Source organism: Neolamprologus brichardi, chromosome 22 (assembly GCF_056152115.1).
Source record: "Neolamprologus brichardi isolate AB-2024 chromosome 22, ASM5615211v1, whole genome shotgun sequence".
Taxonomy (NCBI): Eukaryota; Metazoa; Chordata; class Actinopteri; order Cichliformes; family Cichlidae; genus Neolamprologus; species Neolamprologus brichardi.
The window spans coordinates 18,346,978-18,367,459 of NC_142124.1; the positions used below are offsets into that span (position 1 = coordinate 18,346,978).

At 39.3% G+C, this 20,482-nt stretch overlaps 1 protein-coding gene across 4 annotated transcripts in view; it reads right to left on the reverse strand.

Moving 5' to 3' along the window:
- Window positions 1-1,326: 1,326 nt before the first annotated feature.
- The window catches only part of LOC102780396 (uncharacterized), a 45,312-nt gene continuing 26,156 nt past the window's right edge, over window positions 1,327-20,482 (reverse strand). For 2 of the 4 annotated variants that reach the window (XM_006787765.3, XM_087835432.1), the window contains 34 exons: window positions 19,517-19,605; window positions 19,305-19,373; window positions 19,182-19,203; window positions 19,074-19,100; window positions 18,886-18,951; window positions 18,661-18,800; window positions 18,275-18,394; window positions 17,954-18,011; window positions 15,470-15,514; window positions 15,302-15,358; window positions 14,820-14,968; window positions 11,947-12,048; window positions 11,805-11,853; window positions 11,635-11,715; window positions 10,871-11,419; window positions 9,814-9,950; window positions 9,322-9,379; window positions 9,062-9,198; window positions 7,873-8,698; window positions 7,650-7,777; window positions 7,437-7,550; window positions 7,226-7,283; window positions 6,742-6,849; window positions 6,566-6,655; window positions 6,356-6,484; window positions 6,189-6,260; window positions 5,832-6,077; window positions 5,673-5,756; window positions 5,453-5,586; window positions 5,239-5,364; window positions 5,083-5,140; window positions 4,907-5,005; window positions 4,721-4,816; window positions 1,327-2,741 (listed from right to left, as the gene is read on the reverse strand). In XM_006787765.3, the coding sequence (XP_006787828.2) occupies window positions 1,420-2,741; window positions 4,721-4,816; window positions 4,907-5,005; window positions 5,083-5,140; window positions 5,239-5,364; window positions 5,453-5,586; window positions 5,673-5,756; window positions 5,832-6,077; window positions 6,189-6,260; window positions 6,356-6,484; window positions 6,566-6,655; window positions 6,742-6,849; window positions 7,226-7,283; window positions 7,437-7,550; window positions 7,650-7,777; window positions 7,873-8,698; window positions 9,062-9,198; window positions 9,322-9,379; window positions 9,814-9,950; window positions 10,871-11,419; window positions 11,635-11,715; window positions 11,805-11,853; window positions 11,947-12,048; window positions 14,820-14,968; window positions 15,302-15,358; window positions 15,470-15,514; window positions 17,954-18,011; window positions 18,275-18,394; window positions 18,661-18,800; window positions 18,886-18,951; window positions 19,074-19,100; window positions 19,182-19,203; window positions 19,305-19,373; window positions 19,517-19,605 (5,645 nt within the window). In that variant the 3' untranslated portion in view covers window positions 1,327-1,419. The remainder of the gene's footprint in view (window positions 2,742-4,720; window positions 4,817-4,906; window positions 5,006-5,082; window positions 5,141-5,238; window positions 5,365-5,452; window positions 5,587-5,672; window positions 5,757-5,831; window positions 6,078-6,188; window positions 6,261-6,355; window positions 6,485-6,565; window positions 6,656-6,741; window positions 6,850-7,225; window positions 7,284-7,436; window positions 7,551-7,649; window positions 7,778-7,872; window positions 8,699-9,061; window positions 9,199-9,321; window positions 9,380-9,813; window positions 9,951-10,870; window positions 11,420-11,634; window positions 11,716-11,804; window positions 11,854-11,946; window positions 12,049-14,819; window positions 14,969-15,301; window positions 15,359-15,469; window positions 15,515-17,953; window positions 18,012-18,274; window positions 18,395-18,660; window positions 18,801-18,885; window positions 18,952-19,073; window positions 19,101-19,181; window positions 19,204-19,304; window positions 19,374-19,516; window positions 19,606-20,482) is intronic. The other 2 variants (XM_035906423.2, XM_087835433.1) reach the window with 2 other exon arrangements.

Below are 20,482 nucleotides of genomic sequence, written 5' to 3' on the forward strand. Positions count from 1 at the left end.
TCTGTTACCTGGCAACTTGTTAATTCATTATTTCAGTGTAAATAAAATGTTGCTCTTCTATATGAGATTAATATATAGATATATTTTTTATGCCTGCAGTTGTAACCATTCATAAGTTCTGTTCAATTTTATTTATATCCACCAAATCACAAGAGTTACCTCAAGGCGGTTTATATTGTAAGGTAAAGACCCTACAATAACACTGGGAAAATATCTCAAATGACCCCCTATGAGCAAGTGTTTTGGGAAAAGCAGGAAGGAAAACCTCTCTCTCAACAGGAGGAAACCTGTGGCAGACCCAGGCTCAGGAAGGGAGACAGGACAAAGACACACCGTGGAGAAGATGGGTTAATTACAACTAATGAGTAAATGCAGTGTTTTTAAAAAGTGAGTGAAGAAGAAACCTTGCAATCTGGGAGACATGCAGATAAGCAGGCTAGACCTAGTGCAGCATGACTGGGAGGATTCACAGTCATCTGATCCGGGACTCACTATAAACTCCATCAAAAAGGCAAGTTTCAAGCTTAATATTAAAATAGAGAATGTGTCTCTCTCCCTTCCCCTTAAAGTTTGTGCCCAATCATACACAGATCTCCCTTTAGTGTATAGGCAAGCACACAGCAAAACACTTCATCTTAGACCCCATAAAAATGAATTTGTTTAAGAGGAAGTTTCCCTCCCTTTTATTCATCAGACAAACGAAATCTATTAACTGGTCAAAAAAAAAAAAAACAACTCATCACAAACATAAAGTTTCTTTTTGTTTTTTTTAATCAAAAAAATAAAAAAAAAAATAAAAAAAAAAAATCAGCCAACAAAACATAAAAACCCACAAATATATATATAAAACTGCTATTATCAGATTAAAAACAAGCTACAAATAAATGAGATTTCGTCACACTCTTCATACTGAATACAAACAGTTTTAAACATAACTTTTTGCTACTTGCACAGAAAATCTGTGCGCTTTACTCAAAATGAACCACAGGGCAAAAAACAAAACACACAAAACAGAGTTTTAACAGGCTAAATCTAGCTTCTTAAATGTGATCAGAACATGTGCTGTACAGGAGGTACAAGTGAAAACAGAAATACGGAGAAAAAGGCAGTGAAAGTGTCAATTTGCACCTCAGGTTTTCCAAATGCTAATGATAGCTAGTGCCCAACTATAAGATAATGAATTCTTTTCTTTTTTTTTTTAAAGGGGGAAAAAAAAAAAAAGAAAGGATTAAATATGTATGTTAAACTATTCATTTAAACATTACTCTGAAAGAATAAAACTCGCTTAATATGGCATGAATTTTTTTATTTTATTTTTTTTTATTCCCCCCCCCCTCCCAAAAAAAAGTATGAGAAAAATCAAATTTCAAAACACACAACAGCAAATGTTTTTTTGTACAAAAACCAAAAACCAGTCACTTATCTCCTCATCACTGATGGGTAGTAGTGCAACATATCCACGCTCACCCATCCTGGAGTCACAGCAGATTGACCAAATAACTGCAAACTTGAATGGCTGATGGCCAGCTGTGGATAAAAATTTCCTGGGTAGATTGCCGCTGCAGTGTATCCTTCACTTGGGTTTAAAGCTGCAGTATAAACTTGAGGGTTTTCTCCTGTTGTGTAACCTAATACGGCCTGAGGCGGTGCGTACCCTGGATGTGAACTTGCGACATAAGGCATTTGGCTGTGTGACTCGTATCCGGTTGAAGGCACCAAAAAGTCAGTGGGGTTGTCTCCAGAAATTGTAGGGAAACTGCCCTGATGGCTGCTGTTCACCTCGGTGTGGGGCTGTTCTGTATAACGTCCCATAAACCTTTGCGTCAGCCTCTCGGTTACAATGGTACTGATGGGCAACTGGTCAACTCCAGAGCTGTCAGCCTCTGAGTCAGCATGTGGCTGTGGGATCTGTCCTGGGTTATGGCTGGTGTCTGTATAGCAAACAGGGCTGAAATTTTCAAAGACGCTTTGATCAGCAATAGTTTGTGGATGCTGTGGGTCTTTGGGCTCCACAGTGGCGGTAGTAGCCCTTGCACCAGATGCAGCTTCAACTTGAAAAGGATTTCCAGTCATCAAATGGTCCAGGGAAGATGAAGTGTCTTCTGAGCTTCCACTCAGACTGACGTGTTGGTTCTCACTGCCTGCATTAGCAGGGTTTCCTGTCAGAGGCACGCTTTTAAATGAGCCAGAGGAAGTTGGTGTTTTTGTCACTGCATGCAAATTCAACCCATTTTCCACACTTTCAGATGAACTGGCAGCACAGGAGTCCCAAGGCTCAACAGTATCAGGAGCTTTCATTCTACATTCTCTCAGCACACCAATCAGGTGTACACACAATCTCCAGTCTACATCATTTCTGTTTGGCAAAGTATCAGCTGGCCTTTCCCTGGATGGGAGACACTGATCTCTGGGAGGCACTGACAGCGTTTGGCTGGTAGTAGGATTAGCAGCCGAAGAGCATGCTGGTTCTGAGTGCGCCTCTTCCTGTTTCACATGCAAGCAGAGGGCAGGCTGCTGATAGTCAGAGACTGGTGGCGTGAGCTTTGGTTGCACAGGAGGCTTATAGCAGGTCTCTTCAGGGCTGAGACATGAGCCAGGATGGGGCAACAGTGAGGCAACAGGATCATCCTTCGAGCTGGAGCCGCTCACATTGAGAGGACTCCAGAGTCCTCTTTCTTTGAACCCATCCAAGTCACCAACCGTTTGAGTTGTCTCTAACTGAGGCTCCTGTGTGAGTTGAGCTGAAAGAAACCGAATAGCACAAGAAACACAATTAGAGCCTGCAGAAATAAAAACAAACCTTTTTTTCCCCCCCACACTCTTTGAATAATCTCCATCTCCAAACCCATGGAGAAGTTTCTCAATTTCAATTACATATTGTGAGATTATTATTCTAAACGTATGTTATCTTATACCTATAGTCAAGGTAGTTGAATTATGTTAACAGCTGTAGAACATAAATATATCCCTTAGTCTAGATTGTGTGCAAAGTATGTAGCTTAGTTTCCCTTATATTTTTAGGTTAAAAGAACATGACCATTTTTGTAGTTTGTTAGACAGGTGTTCCATTATATTTTTGGGGTTGAAAGAATGTGACCACCTTTGGATTCTGTTAGACAGGTGTGCGCTGCCATTGAGCTGCTGTGAATGTATTACACTGTTTTCTTGACATGTCAGACTGCCAAATCATGAAGAGAATGTTGTGTGCAGAGGACCTTGTGCCGATAATAGAAGAAACAGACCACATTCCATGCCCCCACCTTTATAGAGGGAAGAAAGACAGGGAGCCGAGGTTATAACTTAGGCGCCGTGACAGAGAAAGAATGTGAATGTTTAGGCTTTTACGACTAGGTGGGGGCCAGTAGAGGTTATAAGAAGCTGTGTAACCCATCACCATTTTGAGATTTGCTGTGACCCTCTTCATGCATGTCTCCCCATCCGGATGGCTTATGCTCATTGTATGGAAATAAATGATTGTTGATTGAGCATTTATACACCGAGTATTGTCCTTCCTTCAGCCCAAAGATTCAAAGAATTGGGAGATTTTAACAGTATAAACACATTAGTATAATGTAGATGCCACGCTGAATTTGGTTGATTTCATCATACACTCGCAAACACACGGTTAAACTGTCACTGTTCATGCAGTTCACAGCACAGGTGAGGTTGGTAAACCAATCAGATTACAGCACTAATATACTAATACTAAATATATACATATATATCTGTCAGTGGCGTATAACGCAAAATAGAAACATGGCGGTGGAGCAATAGCTGAAAATTTGCAGGTCTTTATGCTTTGTAAAAGCTTATGGACCTGCGATGAAAAGACAATGCATCAGTTATTTATAGCCCCCTACGCTGTAAAATAAAAATGTGTTTATGTGAAAGAAATAAAAGTGAACATCTGGAGCCTATCCCAGCTACCATAGGGCCAGAGTCCAGAGAACCAATCATAGTCAAAACTGGAAACCTACAGCCAATTTTGTGACACTGATGCAGTCATGCCTCTTAAATCATTACTGTAACAAAGATGCACAAAGGCAAAGCAAACTAACAGTGTGAAGCTCAATGCAAGAGAAAGCCAAATGCAGAGTTAGCTCACCAGGTGAAGCACAAAAACAACACTGCAGGCTTTGTTGTCAAATTAAAACTAGTTACTCAATAGAGGATAAGTTGTTGTCCCATCAACCACTTTAAATAGCACAAAAATCTAATTTATATTGTCACGTTCAAATTTAAAACTCAGAACAGAAATATACAAGAAATTCATACATGGTTCTGCGTTGAGCTTAAGTCAAATTTTATATAGTTGTAAATAATAATAACAGCAACAATAATAATAATATTCCCAACTACCATTGAATTTGTAAGCTTGTTCACATACAGAGAAATAAATATTAGCTAATATTGAGGTCAGTTTCAGTTTCTGATCCACCACCTCTCTCATGATCATCCTCACCCCACAAGGCAAGATCTTGAATGGAGCTCCAGACTGAAGAAATATAAAATGACATTCAGTCACCCTCAAATACTTATTTCACTCAATGACGTGCAAATCAACTGCAACTTTTATGTCATATAATTTTTTGGAAAGTTTGGTTGACATTCAGTCTCTCACCAACAACAAAGAATTACATAAAAATTAGAATAATCAAATAATTAATTCCCCCTGAGCCTATGAAAAAAAGTTCAGTTTTGGAAAAGCAACCAGTCTCACCATTGTCACTTCTCTGGTATCGCTCAGCTCTATGAGCTGATTGCATTTCTGTGGAAAGAGACTCATTTGGAACTGGCCGCTCATCAGACTGCTGACCTGTGCAACAGAAAGCAGAGGTCACACTTCATACTCCTCCTCCAGTTAACATAAAGAAGATGAAACATCGATTTAGCAGTCTGGACTCACTGTTGTGCTGTGGTACCAAGACCCCGCGTTCATCGTTGTCCTGCGCCATGCCCAGTTTACTTGATTTGTCCGTATGCATATTTTGCAACATTTTTATAGCTGAAGAACAAACAGAGTTACTGTGTATTTGCTTCACCTAAACTGTGTGGACAGTTATAACTTGATCTTATTGTTACCTTCACTGAATGGAGCCGTCTGAACACGTTCATGCATCTCCTTTCTCAGCGTAAAAACCTGTGTACAAAAAGGGGGAAAATATTATTACTATTGTCACTGATGTCAAAGCAGATGAATCGAGCCAATCTTTATAGTATATGGTCTTAACAGTCTACCTCTGGACTTTCATCTTGCTCCCGCTCTGACAGCTTCCAGGAAACCTTCTTTAAGAGTTCCAGTTTCTTGTCTAAAGGCAGGTCTTCATACCAGAACTTGCGGAGAAACTGAGGGTATACTTTCCGCTGTAAGACATATTTTAAAATTGTAGGAACATATGCTGATCACTTATTATTCAAACATTTGAAAAACCATTATTAGAACAATACACACCATGTATTCGAGCTGGTGCTCAGAGCTGACCATGTGCTGACAGATGTCGCGGTGAGAGAGCGCCTTCTCGCAGCACTTGCATAAGAAAAGGGTTTCCAAAGAAATCCCGCGGCACTCGAACACATAACTCTTACCTGATGGAAAAACACCAGGGGGCACAAAGAGTGAGATAAAGTAATGAGAGTGGAAAGGAGTTTCAGTGTAGGATGGAGACACCTACCAACAATTGGTTCAGCATCCAGTCCCTTTGTATTCAAGAATATGGACAAATTGCTGTCAGGACTAGAGTGCCGATTTCTTCCCTCTGTGGTAGCACAGACACAATAAAGAGTTTTTACTTTCAATCATAAAATGAAACAACACCATCAACACCACCAACCTGTTGAAGTTCTTAAGAAGGCCTGTGATGCACTGTGCTCTTCTGATACTGGATTGCCTCTAGACACGTGGTCCATCTTCTGCCTTGGTCTCAGCTGGTTCTGCCCTTCTGCTACAGGGAGTGGCTCTGAGCAGCTGAATTTGACAGGCAAAGGTTTTTGTGCGCATGCTGGCAATGTCCAGTTGTCCTGAAATTCTTCACTCTTCGGCTGCTTTGGTCTGTGGTCTCTAGCGCCGCCACGAAGGTCTGCCAAAACAAAGTTTCTACATTATGACTTCTGCTAAAATGAGTTAAAGAAAGAAGAGAACCTATAAAATGTTACAGAAGCAGAATATGTAAAAAATATTCTATATTTACCAGGACACTGCATTTCAGACATAACTTCAGTGCAAGTCTGAACCTCTACATCTTCCTCTAAATCCTCAATTTCTAAATTATGTAGAAGAGATCTATTACTTCAACTTTAAACATTTATTTTATGTGTGATTCTATAAAAAAGCCAGTGACAAGCATGGATGCATTACCTGCTGTTTCCTCGTCTTCAAGCTTGTCCAGAATCATGTCATCAGATTGTATGTCTTCACCTTCCGAGCTCTGTCCGATTGGCTTCGATGCAGCCAGGTCCGTCTCCCCTTTTGAGTTAGAGCTCATTTCTGAGTTAACAAAAACATAAATAGGTTTTGAATATGATTTTTCTTTCTTAAAGATATATTCATTTGCATTTGGGGTCTCACCTTCTTTCTGGATCAACAGTGCCTGGTGCTGGTTTTTGTTCTCCACCGCTGGACATTCGTAAGTAGAAAGTCCTGACATTTTATTTATCCCTAAGAGACAATAAATGCATTTTTTGAAATCAGCTGCTGGTATCCATAAACTAGGACCTGTTTGGAGCTTTTAATGTCTTATTTACCATCATCTGAGCTTGAAACGTCGCATGGACTGGAAGAGGCAGAATCAGCTGGGGAGGTTGATGAGAGCCGCAAGCTTCTCTGATTCATTGACTTCACATATTTGACAGCTGAGAATCAAAAGATGGACAGGAAAAAGAGTTCAAATCTGTGACTGCTGTGTCTATAAACTACACATACAGTACACTCATCAGATACATGGCTAATTAGTTACTGTACATCTTTCTGAGGCGGCTAAGATCTTTTAATGTCTGTTGTACAATGTGTCTTTTGTGGCCATCCTCTATGCGTTTACATGCTAGGACAGCAGGTTGACAGTTGCAGATGCCGACAGATTCAATAAACTGATCAGCAGAGGCAGTAACGTTTTGGGAAGTCTCCCCCCCCCCCCAGACAAGGTCTGGGCTGTGTGCCAAGTTTATAGTCTCAAGCATTAAAAGACTGGATTCTCCATTTTAGGAAAAAAATGAATCAATCTTTCTTTACCTTCATCTTCTGGAAGATGAGCCAGCTTTTCATACACGTCCTTCTTCACTTTCAGAATCTAGCAGGATAAATATAAACAATTGTAATTGAAAGCTTTACCTTATGAGCTGTCACTTTAATGTTGTACTCTCATGTGTATTCGTTTTGCCACGCATAATGTTAAAAATGCAAAAAATCTGTTAATTGTGATCTAAATTGTCTGTTGGTAGACCTGTGGTTTGCGAGGGCCGAGACTCCTCTCAGCCTCGGTCAAGGGAATCGCTATCTCATTCAGTTTTCTCTCCATCTCTGATGGCTTTGCGGTCCAATCAGGATACTTCGTTTTCTAATCAGGGAAAAAAAGAAAACAAACAAGATCCAATTAACATCTATATTTCTGAACTGCTTCATAAGCTACACTGCATAGAGGCTTAAAAGCACGCACCACATATTTTTTCCAGTGGTCTAAGCTGATCAGGTGATAGTCACTGGAACTGGTTAGCTTCACTGAACACAGCTTACAGTAGACTTGCTGCTTCTCCTCACACGATACCACAATCAGCTCATTTAAGCCTAAAAAGTAACAAAAACACAGGCTTCTGGTTAAAAATGAAATAGTGGAAAGAAATTCACTTTTTACAAACAGAAATAATAACTTTAATACTTGCCTACTTTAGGAAGGCCTTCACTTGGCTTTGTCTTATTACTCATGGAGGTTTGGGGTGGCTCTGTGGGTGGCTTCTTGTGTTCAGACCTGACAGACGTGCCCGTGGCCTGATGAGGAGCGCCAGGTTTGTTACTTTTATGACAATGTGATGCATTTGGCCCCACTGAATTCTTCACATGTACGGCCTTTGCAGAAGTCTCCACACTCTCAGGTCTAACTGAGGTTCTGGGCTTTTTAGCCACAGGTGCCATTTTAGGGGTGGCTTTTGTTTTTAACTGATGAGATGGAAACTTTTCACTTCTGGAGGAAGGTGCAGTTTTGCAAGTAGCCTCTCGCACCACTGTGGATTCAGTCTGAGGTGTTCTGTTTGAAGAAGTAGCCATCACTCTCGATGGAGCTCCGGTTCTGCACACTGCTGGAGATTCTGCAGTTGACTTTGCATTTGAGGCAGATACCTTAGAGGTGCAGGCAGTTCCTATCCGTTGGGAAGAAGTTGCAATATTTTTAGCCGCGGCTGCAGTGCACATGGATGTAACCGGTCTCACTTCTTCCATGTCAGGCTTGGGTCCAGTTTTAATTGATTTCACACTTGTGTTTGGAGTAATACTGGCTTTGGAGGCGGTTTTTGTGCCACTTGCATTTGACACACACAGACTTACGTTTTCTCCACTTCTGGGAGTAATTGGACAAGTGACAGATTTGTTAGCTGGCTTGGGGGCTTTGTTACTCTTTGTGCCCTCTTCAGTTGATTGAGGGAGGACTTGAGTTATTCCGGTGCCTTTAAATAACGCAGACTCCTGGTTGTCATCAGTCACCATGTTCACCACCTTCACAAAGAAACAATGGCATTTAGTAGCAGTAGTTAAGTTTTTTTTAAGCAGACACAAGCATGCAGTGTTCAGGTTGTGGATTTCGACCACGCACATCAATGCAGTAAGGTTTGGTACCAATGTTATCTGTTTGAATCTGTGCAAGTATCTCTGTTTAAAAAGTCAGTCTCTGATCCTATGAGTACTAGCTAGCAGGCAAACAGGGTTTGGATGGAGCCGGGAAGGAGAGCTTGGTCAGCTCTAACATGAATATATTTTCCTTCATGTCTTTAGTTTGTGCCTTTACTTCAGAATTTTCCATTATTGCAAATCTCATATGAATATCACGCATAAACTCTATTCATAACACACTTCACTTACCTTCACGCTGCCCTTTGTATTGTCATCATGTTGGTCGACTGAAGTGTCCACAGGTTTTACGCAGGTAGGAGCTGAGGATGAAGGGAATGTAGACCCAATGTCCTGCTGAGTCTGAAATGCCTTCACTGTCTCTATGGCTGTAATGATAGTGGGATAAAATGAGGAAACTCTGCACTTTGGTAGTTCTGTCTCTCCAAATTAGCTTCACTAAGGTGAAGTAACAACAAAACCCAAACACAGAAAGCAAGGTCCATCCTTACCCGACTGAAAGCTTTGTTTTGAGACCTTACTGTAAACTTCTTCATTTACTTTAACATCCTGCAGTCAAGACAGAAATAAAATTAGTACCCCAAATGAAGAATTTAATTTTGGATCTTAGTGTGAAAATATAATATAATTAAGGTTAGACCAAACTTGAGCTTGTATATTTTTTTATGCTAATCTCAAGTAGCTTTATTTTGGTTCCCCTTTCTCCAGTTCAAGTGAACACAATATTTTTAGCCTTACAAACATATTCTTCCTTCCTCTTGAAGAGCTAAGCCACAATTAAAGTTAGAGAAACGTCAATTATTGCTCCCAACCATATGATCTCAGAAATTAGGCAGCATATCAGCTTCTTAGATCCTTCTGTTAAATCGAGCCTTAGAAACTTTGATGTCAAATATGACACCGAGTGCAATGCTCAAATATAACATATGAGCATTGCACTGAGATAAAAAAGAAGCCCAACTTAAAACTGAACATGTACTCACCACCAGCGGCACCTTGTGATGGTCAAATCCAGTCAGATGGCTGACGATGTCCTTCTCTGAGATCTTCAAAGAGCAGGACTCGCAGAGGTAGACCGGCTCATGCGGAGGACAGCAGCATTTAAGCAGAGCGATAAAACCTGTGGGACACATTTGTTTACCATTAACACTGTGGAATTAAAAGAATATATCATTGCTAACATGGCTTGCATTAGTGCCACCTTATTAAAACTTTTATCAAGTGCGTAGTTGTAGTTATTTTATACACACTTTGCAAATGTGCTCATAAAGAGTTGGCGCTCAGTCCTTTTGAAGGTCATAAGCTTTGTCTGGCGTGAATGTCCAGGTGATCTATTGTGTAAGGTGACCAGAGCGCAAGAAGCCAAGGCAAGCACACTTACAGACACAACTAACTGTAGATGAAGTTCTAGGTCAGAGGTGAGAGATACATTTTGCTTGTAACTGCATTTGTGTCTGCATAGCAACAGTTGATGCAAGAGGTGTTAAAATAAGCATGAAACGAACAAGTCAACAGGAACCATCTGGAGGGGGAGACTGTTGAAACAAACAGCCATGTATGGTAAAAATGTTGCTGATAATGGAAACTTGTCTAACTGTCATTAACTGTTAATCAATCATTACCGGTAACTGATGCATGTTATATTCTTTGCTGACGCAAGAAGGGGCTGAACCCTGACATATTAAAACCATTTTGAAGTGTGCTTTTTAGCAAAGGTCTATGTTGATGTTGTTACAGTATACATCTTCCCACGTGTGTGCTTAATAAAATCATCGTTTCACTGAACTCATCTGGGCCAGTGTTGGTTTGTTCTTATCCTCAATATCAAAGAATCGGGACAATACCATCCATGTTTTCCCCTTCCTAGATTATTTTTAGATAAAAATACTTAGCTCTCCTTATAATCAAGACACAAGTAAAGCCATAATTATTAAAATAAATAAAAATCTATTACACATTATTGAAAGCTAAGAGGAGTAAACCAACTCTCTTGACATATCAAAACAAAAACAGTAAGACAGTCTTCAAAACCTTCCAAACCTTTGTTAATTGCCGCTTTGCAGGCTTCATCTTCATTGTTCTCCTTCTTTATGCTAATATCAGACATTTTTGGGGCTTTGTCACACGAGTCTTCTCTGGAGGTCAGACGCTGTCTTTTAGGGCCCATTTCTCTCCCCACACACTCAGTAGGACACGAGTCCTCTTGCGATGTTTCAGACACACTGTGCTGTCTTTTTCTTTCCATTTCTTTGTAATTCTTCAACTGTGCTGGGACATCTTTGCTACTTCTGCCATCTTCTATCCCAGCGTCTGCACCATTATCTTTGTTAGCGTTGTGGCAGCTTTGCGTCGCCCCAGCTGATCCTTTTATTTTAGCCTCTTCTGGCTCCTGCTTTATCGCCTGACACACCTCACCTGGATTGTTCATCACTTCTGAAGCCGCTTCACTTTTCAACCCCGAGTCATTTTCACTTGGTGTCGGTGTGTCACGCTCTTTTTTGATTTCTTCTACACCGACTGTGTTGGTGCTGCCATTTTTCTGAGAGACACCTCTCACACGTTGCTCATCTTTTACAGTTATCCTTGGAACTGAGATAAAAAAAAAAAATTAAAAAAAAATATTGATATACAAGTCAGTCTGAGTACAGTTCTCATATTAGGCATCCATTCTGGAAACAAAAAACAGCAAGTCAGCTTTCCAAATAAAGACAATGCAATGCCACCCTGGGAGCCACACATGCACATTTACTGCTTGGACAATACTGAACATCTATATGATTCTTAAAACATTTTAGTGTACTTACCCAGTTTTCTATGAAGTTTTATTTGGGGTTTAAGCTTTTTGTTCTCAGTTTTCCACTTTACACGGTCCAAGATTTTGGTTGCTGGAAAAGAACACATGAAAAGTGTCCAACCCAATGTATCTGCAGATGCCACTGAAAAAAAAACCATTAACTGCAACATAAATACTCACCTATAAAGTAGGAGTATGGCTCCTTAATGGGACGCTGCAAATATATTACCTTCGAGAGAAGACAGATTCAAAAGCATAAATGTGTGGAAAGAGCAAACGTTTAAATTAAATCAACCATCTTTATCAACCTAGTAGAGAATACCTGTATGTGAGATTTATTGTGAATTGTTGCTGCCTGTTTTGCCAAGTCCAGTAATGTCTCTGCATCAGCGTTGGAATCCAGTGAGCCTGGGTGGAAACAGTCCTACGCACAGAGATGAACACAAGCTTTATTGACATGTCTTCAGTTCAGTTCTCTGGGATTCATTTCCCTACATTATTTGCATTTACTGGACACTTCAGACAGTAGGAATTAAACCTGATACAACATTTCCAACTTTCATGACTCAATAAGCTTCCTTTTTCCTGCAGTTGCTTATATGACTCCAAGCTGCAAGCTTTTACATCATCTTCAGCTAACATTTGCTAATAAAAGTTTCTAAACTTTGTTACAAAGACTGATTCTTTAAGTGAAAGACTCAGCATTAGTCCTTTTTAGTTTTACTAAACAGTTACAGAAGGAGGAAGGAAAAAAAGCCCATTATAAACCATTTTATTTAAACATTTTGAAATAGTCTCAGATTTGATTTGAGAACAGAAATGCAGGAGGAAGAATACACTTCTTCTGGTACCTCCTGTCATCATTTTCTTCAAATTTACTGCAAATAATGAAAATAAAAATAATTCATACTGGAAAAGTGAGAGTGCACTATAAAAAAAATGTATTTATCTCACAACACATAGGTGTAAGACGAATAGTGTGTGAGTGTATGTACCAATATCGTACCAAGAGTTCTCCACATACAGCTCTAACTGAAGTGAGAGATTGAGACCACATGCACCCTCAAGTTTCTCTGATAGCAGGCAGATGGGCTAATTGGCTTGGGATACACAGTGCCAAGGGGCCTCGTAGGAGATAGAGTTGGAACCATATAGGGATGGAAATAGGGAGAGCTGGAAAGTGCTAGATTCTCTGAATTCCTAGCAGGGTAATGCAGGGAAGACACTGTGCGATTTTTTTCAGTCGCGCGATTCAGCTCCTGCTCAAACTGTACAGGGTCTCACACTATAAGGCCCGATGCTCTGATGCGACCCGAGTGCTCAAACTGTGCGCCCATAAAATGAAGATTATAACAGAAATTCTGTCGCTCGCTCTCCCTCTGTCTTTCACTCACACACACACACACACACACACACCATCAACTTTGCTAAATTGCTAATTTAAAACATTGATCAGGCAGCTGTGATTGAGCAGCAGTGTAAATCCAACTATTTTCACAGTTGTTGTGGTCGTGATAATTTTGTGAGGCCACATCGAAAAGGCTCGGATGAGCTTTCCAAAGTTCTACAAGTGCCTCCATCTCTTGTGTCCAGATCACACGCTGCACTGCCGTGCTACTCCGTCTTTTTCACGACATTTATATGTTTGCGCGTGCACAGTGTGAGAAGCTGCGGTGACACCCTCACGACAGTCGTGAGTCAATCGACTAAGCGATTGATAATCGGGAGCTGGTCGTGAGGTGTTAATCGCTTCTCGTTACCCCACGTATACTACACGATGCAGGCCAAAATCGGGCCGATCACCAAAACGGTCGCACGACTTAAAAACCTGCTCAAAATGGGCCAAAAATCGCAGTGTATGCCCAGCATGGAGTCACTGATTCAGCGACCTTGGTAGAGCTTCAATAATTTGGAGGTGTTTTTTGTCTAGCCTTTTCAGTTTAGTGAACTTGTATTGAAGAGAAAAAAAAAAGATTAAAAAAAATAAAAAAAATCCCCTTTTCCATCCAGTGGGATTTTTTGCACCCCTTAAAATAAATTAGGGATAATTTTGACAAGTGTAGTTTAAACAAATTATCAGTTCTCTACCTCAAAGTTTGGAGTTTCCAAATCTCAAACTCTGCTGAGATTGACCATCAAAACATTTTTGGGATGACTTTAAAATAGTCCACATTTTAAAGCCATTTAAAACAAACAAACTCCAAAAAAAGGGGGGGGCGGGTGGCGGCCACCACCTGTTCTGAAGATTGATTTAGTAATGACATTTTATCAGCGGAAACAATGTTTACAAGTTAAAAATGCAGAATTTATTTTTTAGAAAATATTAAAATTACTTTTACCCTAATTTTTTTGAACTCACTGAAACCAGTAACTCGATACAGAGCTGTCCCATTGTCTTTTTAAAATCCTACAGCAGTATCGAGTATCATTAGCTAGCATTAATTTAGTTTGCTAATAGCTTTTGCAGAAAACCGTTAGAGCCACAGTGTTAGCCCACAAGCTATCACAACCAACATTTGCACAGCTAATTTTAGCTATGGGAACAAAAGAGTCGACATTTAGACCATCTCGTTTTACCTAGAAGCTTCATAATTACATAATCACGTTCTTTCCATCTGTTTAATTAATAACTACTGACTAGCTTAACAGGATAATGTTATGGTGGCTAATATGCCTGGTAGCTAACAAATTTAACTAAAGATTATTTTACACTCACCTGGAAAAAAAAAAAGGAAAAAAAAAAACCCAAAAAACTTTTCCTTGCACTTATTTAAATAAATTATCTGTTAGCGTTGTCTTTTTGGCAGTTGTTTAAGTGTTAAATATAGATTAAATAGAAATAAAACGTAAAGTGATTAAATTAAGTTGCCATGGAGTCAATACTTTCCCCCAGGGTCCTAAGTCCCCCCTGTTTAAATTTAGAGTTTACCAAAAATATACAAGTCACTCTTCCACGGTACACACTTTACTCCTTTGTATCTAATATCCAAATCAGTATCATGCATCGATGCATGCAGACATGGGTAAGTGGGCCTGCTGAAGTTCAGAGCATGTGAATGAAGAAGGAAAGTGATTAAAGTTGGTTACTGGTGCCACTGCCAGATGGGCTGTTCTGAGTATTTCAGAAACTGCTGATCTTCTTGGGATTTTTGCAAAAAAGAAGTTGGATATTCAAAATAAAAAGAAGATATTCACCAGGAATTTTGCCACGTGTTCACGGCTGAATGCATGGTCGTAGCATTCGTGCTCTGACAGCCTCCTCTCACAGAGCAAACACAGAAAATGTGCTTCTGGGGAATTGGGTTCTTTGACATATAAATTATACATCACGATGAACTCAATGCCTGCAATGAAGAGATTAAAAGGAAGAATGAAAACAGCAGTTACAATCTGAGTAAAAATTTATTTCTATAGCACCTTTAGAGATAAACATCCCAAAGTGCTTCAGAACAAAATACCCAAGCACAAAATACAAAACATTAACCAAACAAGTCTTAAATTATTTAATTTTTTTTAGCTGTTTCTGTTATAGTGCCATTACTCTCTTCATCATCTCCTTCCTCAACTCAACCAGCATCATTACAGTGGGATACAGAATTGGTGAGATTCACTCTCTTCTGAGTCATAATAAGAATATTTTATACAGACCTTGACAGTATTATTCTAGTAGTACTTACCAAGTAGAGGAAATGATTCATGTCCTTGGAGTTTGCTATATGTTTGACAAGGTGGAACTGCAGAGGCATAAACAAACACAAGCAAAAATCATTATTTAAAGAAAAAAGTTGAATTAAAGTAACCCTTTCAATTTAAAAAACAAAAATCAAAACCAACTTATCACTAACCTTCATTCTTCAAGACATTGTGCTGTTGTTCAAGTCCCTCTAGTACTGAAGTCAAAACAGAATTTTTTAAATATTGTGGGGTTTTTTTTTTTTATTTATCCCCCCCGCCCCAATAGCAGATGTTCACTGCAGGGTGCATACAGAATTTTATCAAACACGTAAACATTTCTACATGTTCAAGTTTCAGATTCATCTTTAAAAAATAAAAATAATTAACGTTTCCCTCCTCATCAACAAACACAGAATGTCTGGCAAATATAAAACAAAAATAATTAAAAGTGTGCAGGCACAGCAGCAGGGTACACAAAAGTCCCCACTTGTTTGCTTCTAATAGACCAGCGGTCCCCGACCTTTTTTGCGCCACGGACCGGTTTGTGCCCGACAATATTTTCACGGACCGGCCTTTAAGGAGTCGCGGATAAATACAACAAAATAAAACTAGTACCGGTACCGAAAAAAATTAGATTTATTCATAACACATGTGAAAAGACCCAGGAAAACAGAGTTAACGAAATAACGCTAAAAACCATACATTTCACACCCCAGTCTCAACTCTCGCGGCCCGGTACCAAATGACTCACGGACCGGCCCGGGGGTTGGGGACCGCTGTAATAGACAACACACCATGTGCACTATTTTTGATATTAGGAGAACGGACTGCTCAGCATCTCTGGTCTCTTCCTGTTATTCAATCACTATAGCCAAGTACAGCTTGGCAACTCAGTTTTAAAAAAAAAAAAAGAAAAAAAAAGAAAGTATTGCTCAAAGTTACCACAGACCAACATCGGCACACAAAAACAGGATGTTAACCATGAATCACAAGCAACAGTTCAATGTGAGCATGTAGTGGTTAGCACATTCGCCTTATGCACGAAAGGTCACCCCAGGGTGAGACTGAGCAGAGATACAAACAAACCGAGCCTGTGTGGGCCATGAGCTCCAAGCTTGGATAAATGGGAGGGTTTTGTCAGGATGGGTACCCAGCATACCAAATCAAATATATAGATCCATCCCACTCCTAGGGAGGAGCTAAAAGCAACTCTTTCTATAAGCGTTGAATTACATACTTATGTAGGAAGGACACTCGTACTCCAACTGTTTGGTGTATTTTGCATGATTTACAAAATTTTAAACCCAATGTGAAATTTACATTTATATTCAGTACTTATTTACTTCATACTTGAGTAAAATTTATCTGGCAGCATCAATCTACCAAATTTGGCACACCTTTGTTCGGTTTGCCCCATTCTCTATGGTAAGGTTTTTTTTTTTGCTGAAGCATTTAACTGCTCAGGCCGAGATCCTGAGCAGAAAAGGATTTCATTAAGAACTGCCAAAGCTATGCACATCTGTAGCAATCCTCGATGCACGTTTCCCACTTTGGCCAAATACTGTTTTTTGCATCTCATGCTCTGTGAAATATTCAGGTAGTTTTTGGCAAACTTTGAGTGGGCGCTTTGGCAAAAGTGTTCTTTTACCAAAAAGTCTCTTACAGAAATGAACTCTTCCGTGCCCACCCCAGTGTACAAATAAACACTCCTGCTTTGTTGCCCCCATTATATTCAGATCTTATTTGGCACAGTTTTCATCATGTTTTCAGTCATAAAATGTCCTTCTTGAGTCTTAGGTTAAAACAGAAGTTTTGTAATCTCCATATAAGGAGTTGTTTTTCAGAGCAGAGTACTCATTTTTGGTCAAGCCCAAAACATTTTTCTTCCAGTTTTACAGATATGGTCTTGCTCAAATCATTTAGCTAACAATGTTCTTAACACATGGATCACACAACATCAGAATCAGTAATGAATAACTGTGAAAGAATGTGCAGCAGGCAGTCAGTTTGGCTGGACAGCCATATCTTAAAAGACTGCTGGTGGTTCCAAACCCTTTTCATTGGTACTACTGCATTCTTCGGCACCTTCATACCATATAAATGTTACTTTAGTGTTTTTATCTCTAACTTGGATCTCGACAACGACACAGTCTCATTTTTCAAGTCTGAGAACAAATGTTTTGACAGTTTGGTTTTCACTTCGACATAACTGAGACCTCACATGAATACTTTTGTGCCTTTCCTAATTTAATTCCCACATCATTTTCTTGATGATTTTTCCTTTCACCTACTACACTAGCTAAACACATCCCTATGTACACATACAACTTCATACAGCCCTGAACACACATACTGACGGCCATATAAAGAACTTCCAGCTTTGGGCACGTTTGCATGCTCAATATATGGTTCTGGTTCAGACCCATCTGTGAATAAATATTTTTTTTTAAAAATTGGAAGTCTTTTTCCATTGTCTGGAGATGGATCTGCAAATTTTGATTTTGCACACCAGATGGTCTTCCTGACTGGGAAGGACAAACCAAGGACCTTATGTGTTAACCACTACACTATGGAGCCACTGCCTCCTTTCTGACCCCCCCCCCTTGCATTAAACTAAAGCTGTCTGTATATATAAAAATATATATAGTTCTTACCTTTTTCAAAAGTAGGAGGACTGAGCCTGTAAAATACTGACCATGGCATATCAAGAACCTGGGAAACAAAGATTACATTGTAATATAATATATTAAAAACAAAAAAAGTAAGAGAAAAAAATAATGATAGAGTCAGCAGGAAATGATTCCCCTTACATTACAACTACATTAACAGGTGTTTTTTAAAATTTGGGATTTTCCTGCTTTAATTTTGAAACATATCTTCATTCACATAAAGTGAATGTTAGTTCAGTTTTAATTTCTGGATTTATAAAAAAAAAAAAGAGCTGAGCCCCCTTGGTTCATTAATTTGCATTTTACCTTCAGAACCACCTCCCTTGGTCTTGCCTCCATCTCTTCCTCCCACGCCTTTAACTTTAGTGTTTGATAATCCTGCAGATTCTCCCAGCCGAAAGGCAGCCGCCAGGGATTCTCAAACAGCTAAGAGTAGAAAACAAGAGTCGCTCATTACAAACTGTATGTTTCATCAGAGCCCGTCTATGTAATATAGAGTACTGTGCAATCAAGGGCTTGAGCTGCTGCTAATTTCTTGATTTTGTAAGGAAAGCTATGAACTAAATGTAGGAATTAATGTGATAGTTGTGATATCAGTACACTGGAGCAACAGCACAAATAAAAATACAATTTCAGCTACATCACTGTCGCTTATACTAATCAATGCAGTAAATAATAACCTAAAACCTCACCAGTGTGAACACAACATGTTTTCGGGAGTTTAAGTGTGGCTCAATCAAGGACTGACAGACACACTCCTGACAAGCAAAGCATATGTAAAAAGGCTCTACATCAGCTTCTGTGGTAATGCAGGACACAATCAAGGTTGTACCTAAAAGAAAAACAGAAACCAAAAAACAAAATTATATCAAACATTTTTCAAATCTACCGTATGAAAACAAAGCGAGCAAACTTACCAATGACTGGCTGTTTTTTCTTGAAGCACTCCATGACATACAAGTGTAAGTGAAGGAAAAACTGAGCTGTGATAAAGAGAATGAATTGAGCAACAGCAGAAGGCCATCTGGGACTTTTCTAAAATACAACTATACAAATATGTGAAAATAATGAGTTCTGTGATAGCAAATCAAATACGTATGTGTACCTTTTCTCTCATAGCCTTCAAATCCTTCTGTTGTAAGAAGAAAAGAAAAAAGTTATAATCCAATTTGAACTCTTATTACACAAAACATGAAAAAGAAAAGAAAATTACCTTCAAAGAGTTTCCACAACATCTTGAGAAGATCAAAACAAAGAGTTTTTACTACACGTTTAATTAGCAAATCTCAAAAACAAAAAAAAAAACCCACTAAGGAAATCAAAACAGTCACTGTACCTCCCTGTGTCTTGGATTTGACAGATGATTGAGATATTGAGATATGTTTTTCAACGTCAGACAGCAGTCCTGTTGCAAAGAGACAGATGTGAAACAAGACTGTCCAGACAGTCGGTGCATTGGAAATTTTATTTTTTTAAAATTAAAAATAAATAAATAAACAGCCAGCGGTACAGCAGCAACATCAAGGCTATTAAGGACAAATTAATCACCTGACACAGCAGTTTACATCTTGGGTGGTATGCGAGCAGCTCTGAAGGTTCGCTTGCAGGTGCTGACTCATTTTTGACAGCATGATACTCTGAAAAGAGAAAGTATTGTAATGACATTAAAAAATAGTTTTGAAGGTTTTAAAGGACATAAAAACATGGATTTTCTGTCAACTGATTTCTTTAATGAACTTATCCAACAGCCAAACACCAACCTAAGTTTTGGTGAATTTTTGGCAGGTCCTAAATTTTGTCTTCTTTAGACAGTGTGTCAGTTTATTATACTAACTTATTATACTGCCATTTTACATGCGTGTCCACCTTAGTGTGTGTCTGTGGCCCACATTTAGGTGAAGCGGTGTGGCAGCTCGATTGGTGCCGATATGTTCTCAGTGAGCCAACTGTGTGGTTTATGTTCTTAATTATAACCAGTTTTCACTTAATTAGAAGTACAGATGCACTGTATAGACCAGAGTACTGGGTACTGGGACAGGCCTGTTATCAAATTCAGGTGTTTTCAGTTGTATTGCCACAGCTGTATCAGATCAACTGATTAGCCATGCAATCAAACATATGAACACTTGTGAACGAACGGGGCGCTTTCTGGAACTCACTGGATTTGAACGTGGTACTGGAATAACTGGTCTGCTTGGGAAAAGTCTTCCCTGCTAGATATTCAGCTGTAAATTGTGTTGTTGCAAAGTGATTCAGAAGACCGCGTAACGTTACAGAGCAAGGTTCGGCAAGTGCTGAGTCACTGACTCTTAGACTCAGTGGCTGCAGAGCTCCCAAAAAAAAATAAATTTAAAAAAAAAAAAAAAAAAAAAAAAACCTGCCCCAGGAGTTTCATGCTGGTGTGAAGTATAGGCGGTCCAGGACTTTTGTCCTTTTATTTAAATTTAGCTTGGTATCCTATAAATAAAAAGTTGGATAGAAATTGAAGCACCAATTTATCCAATTTACTCAAGT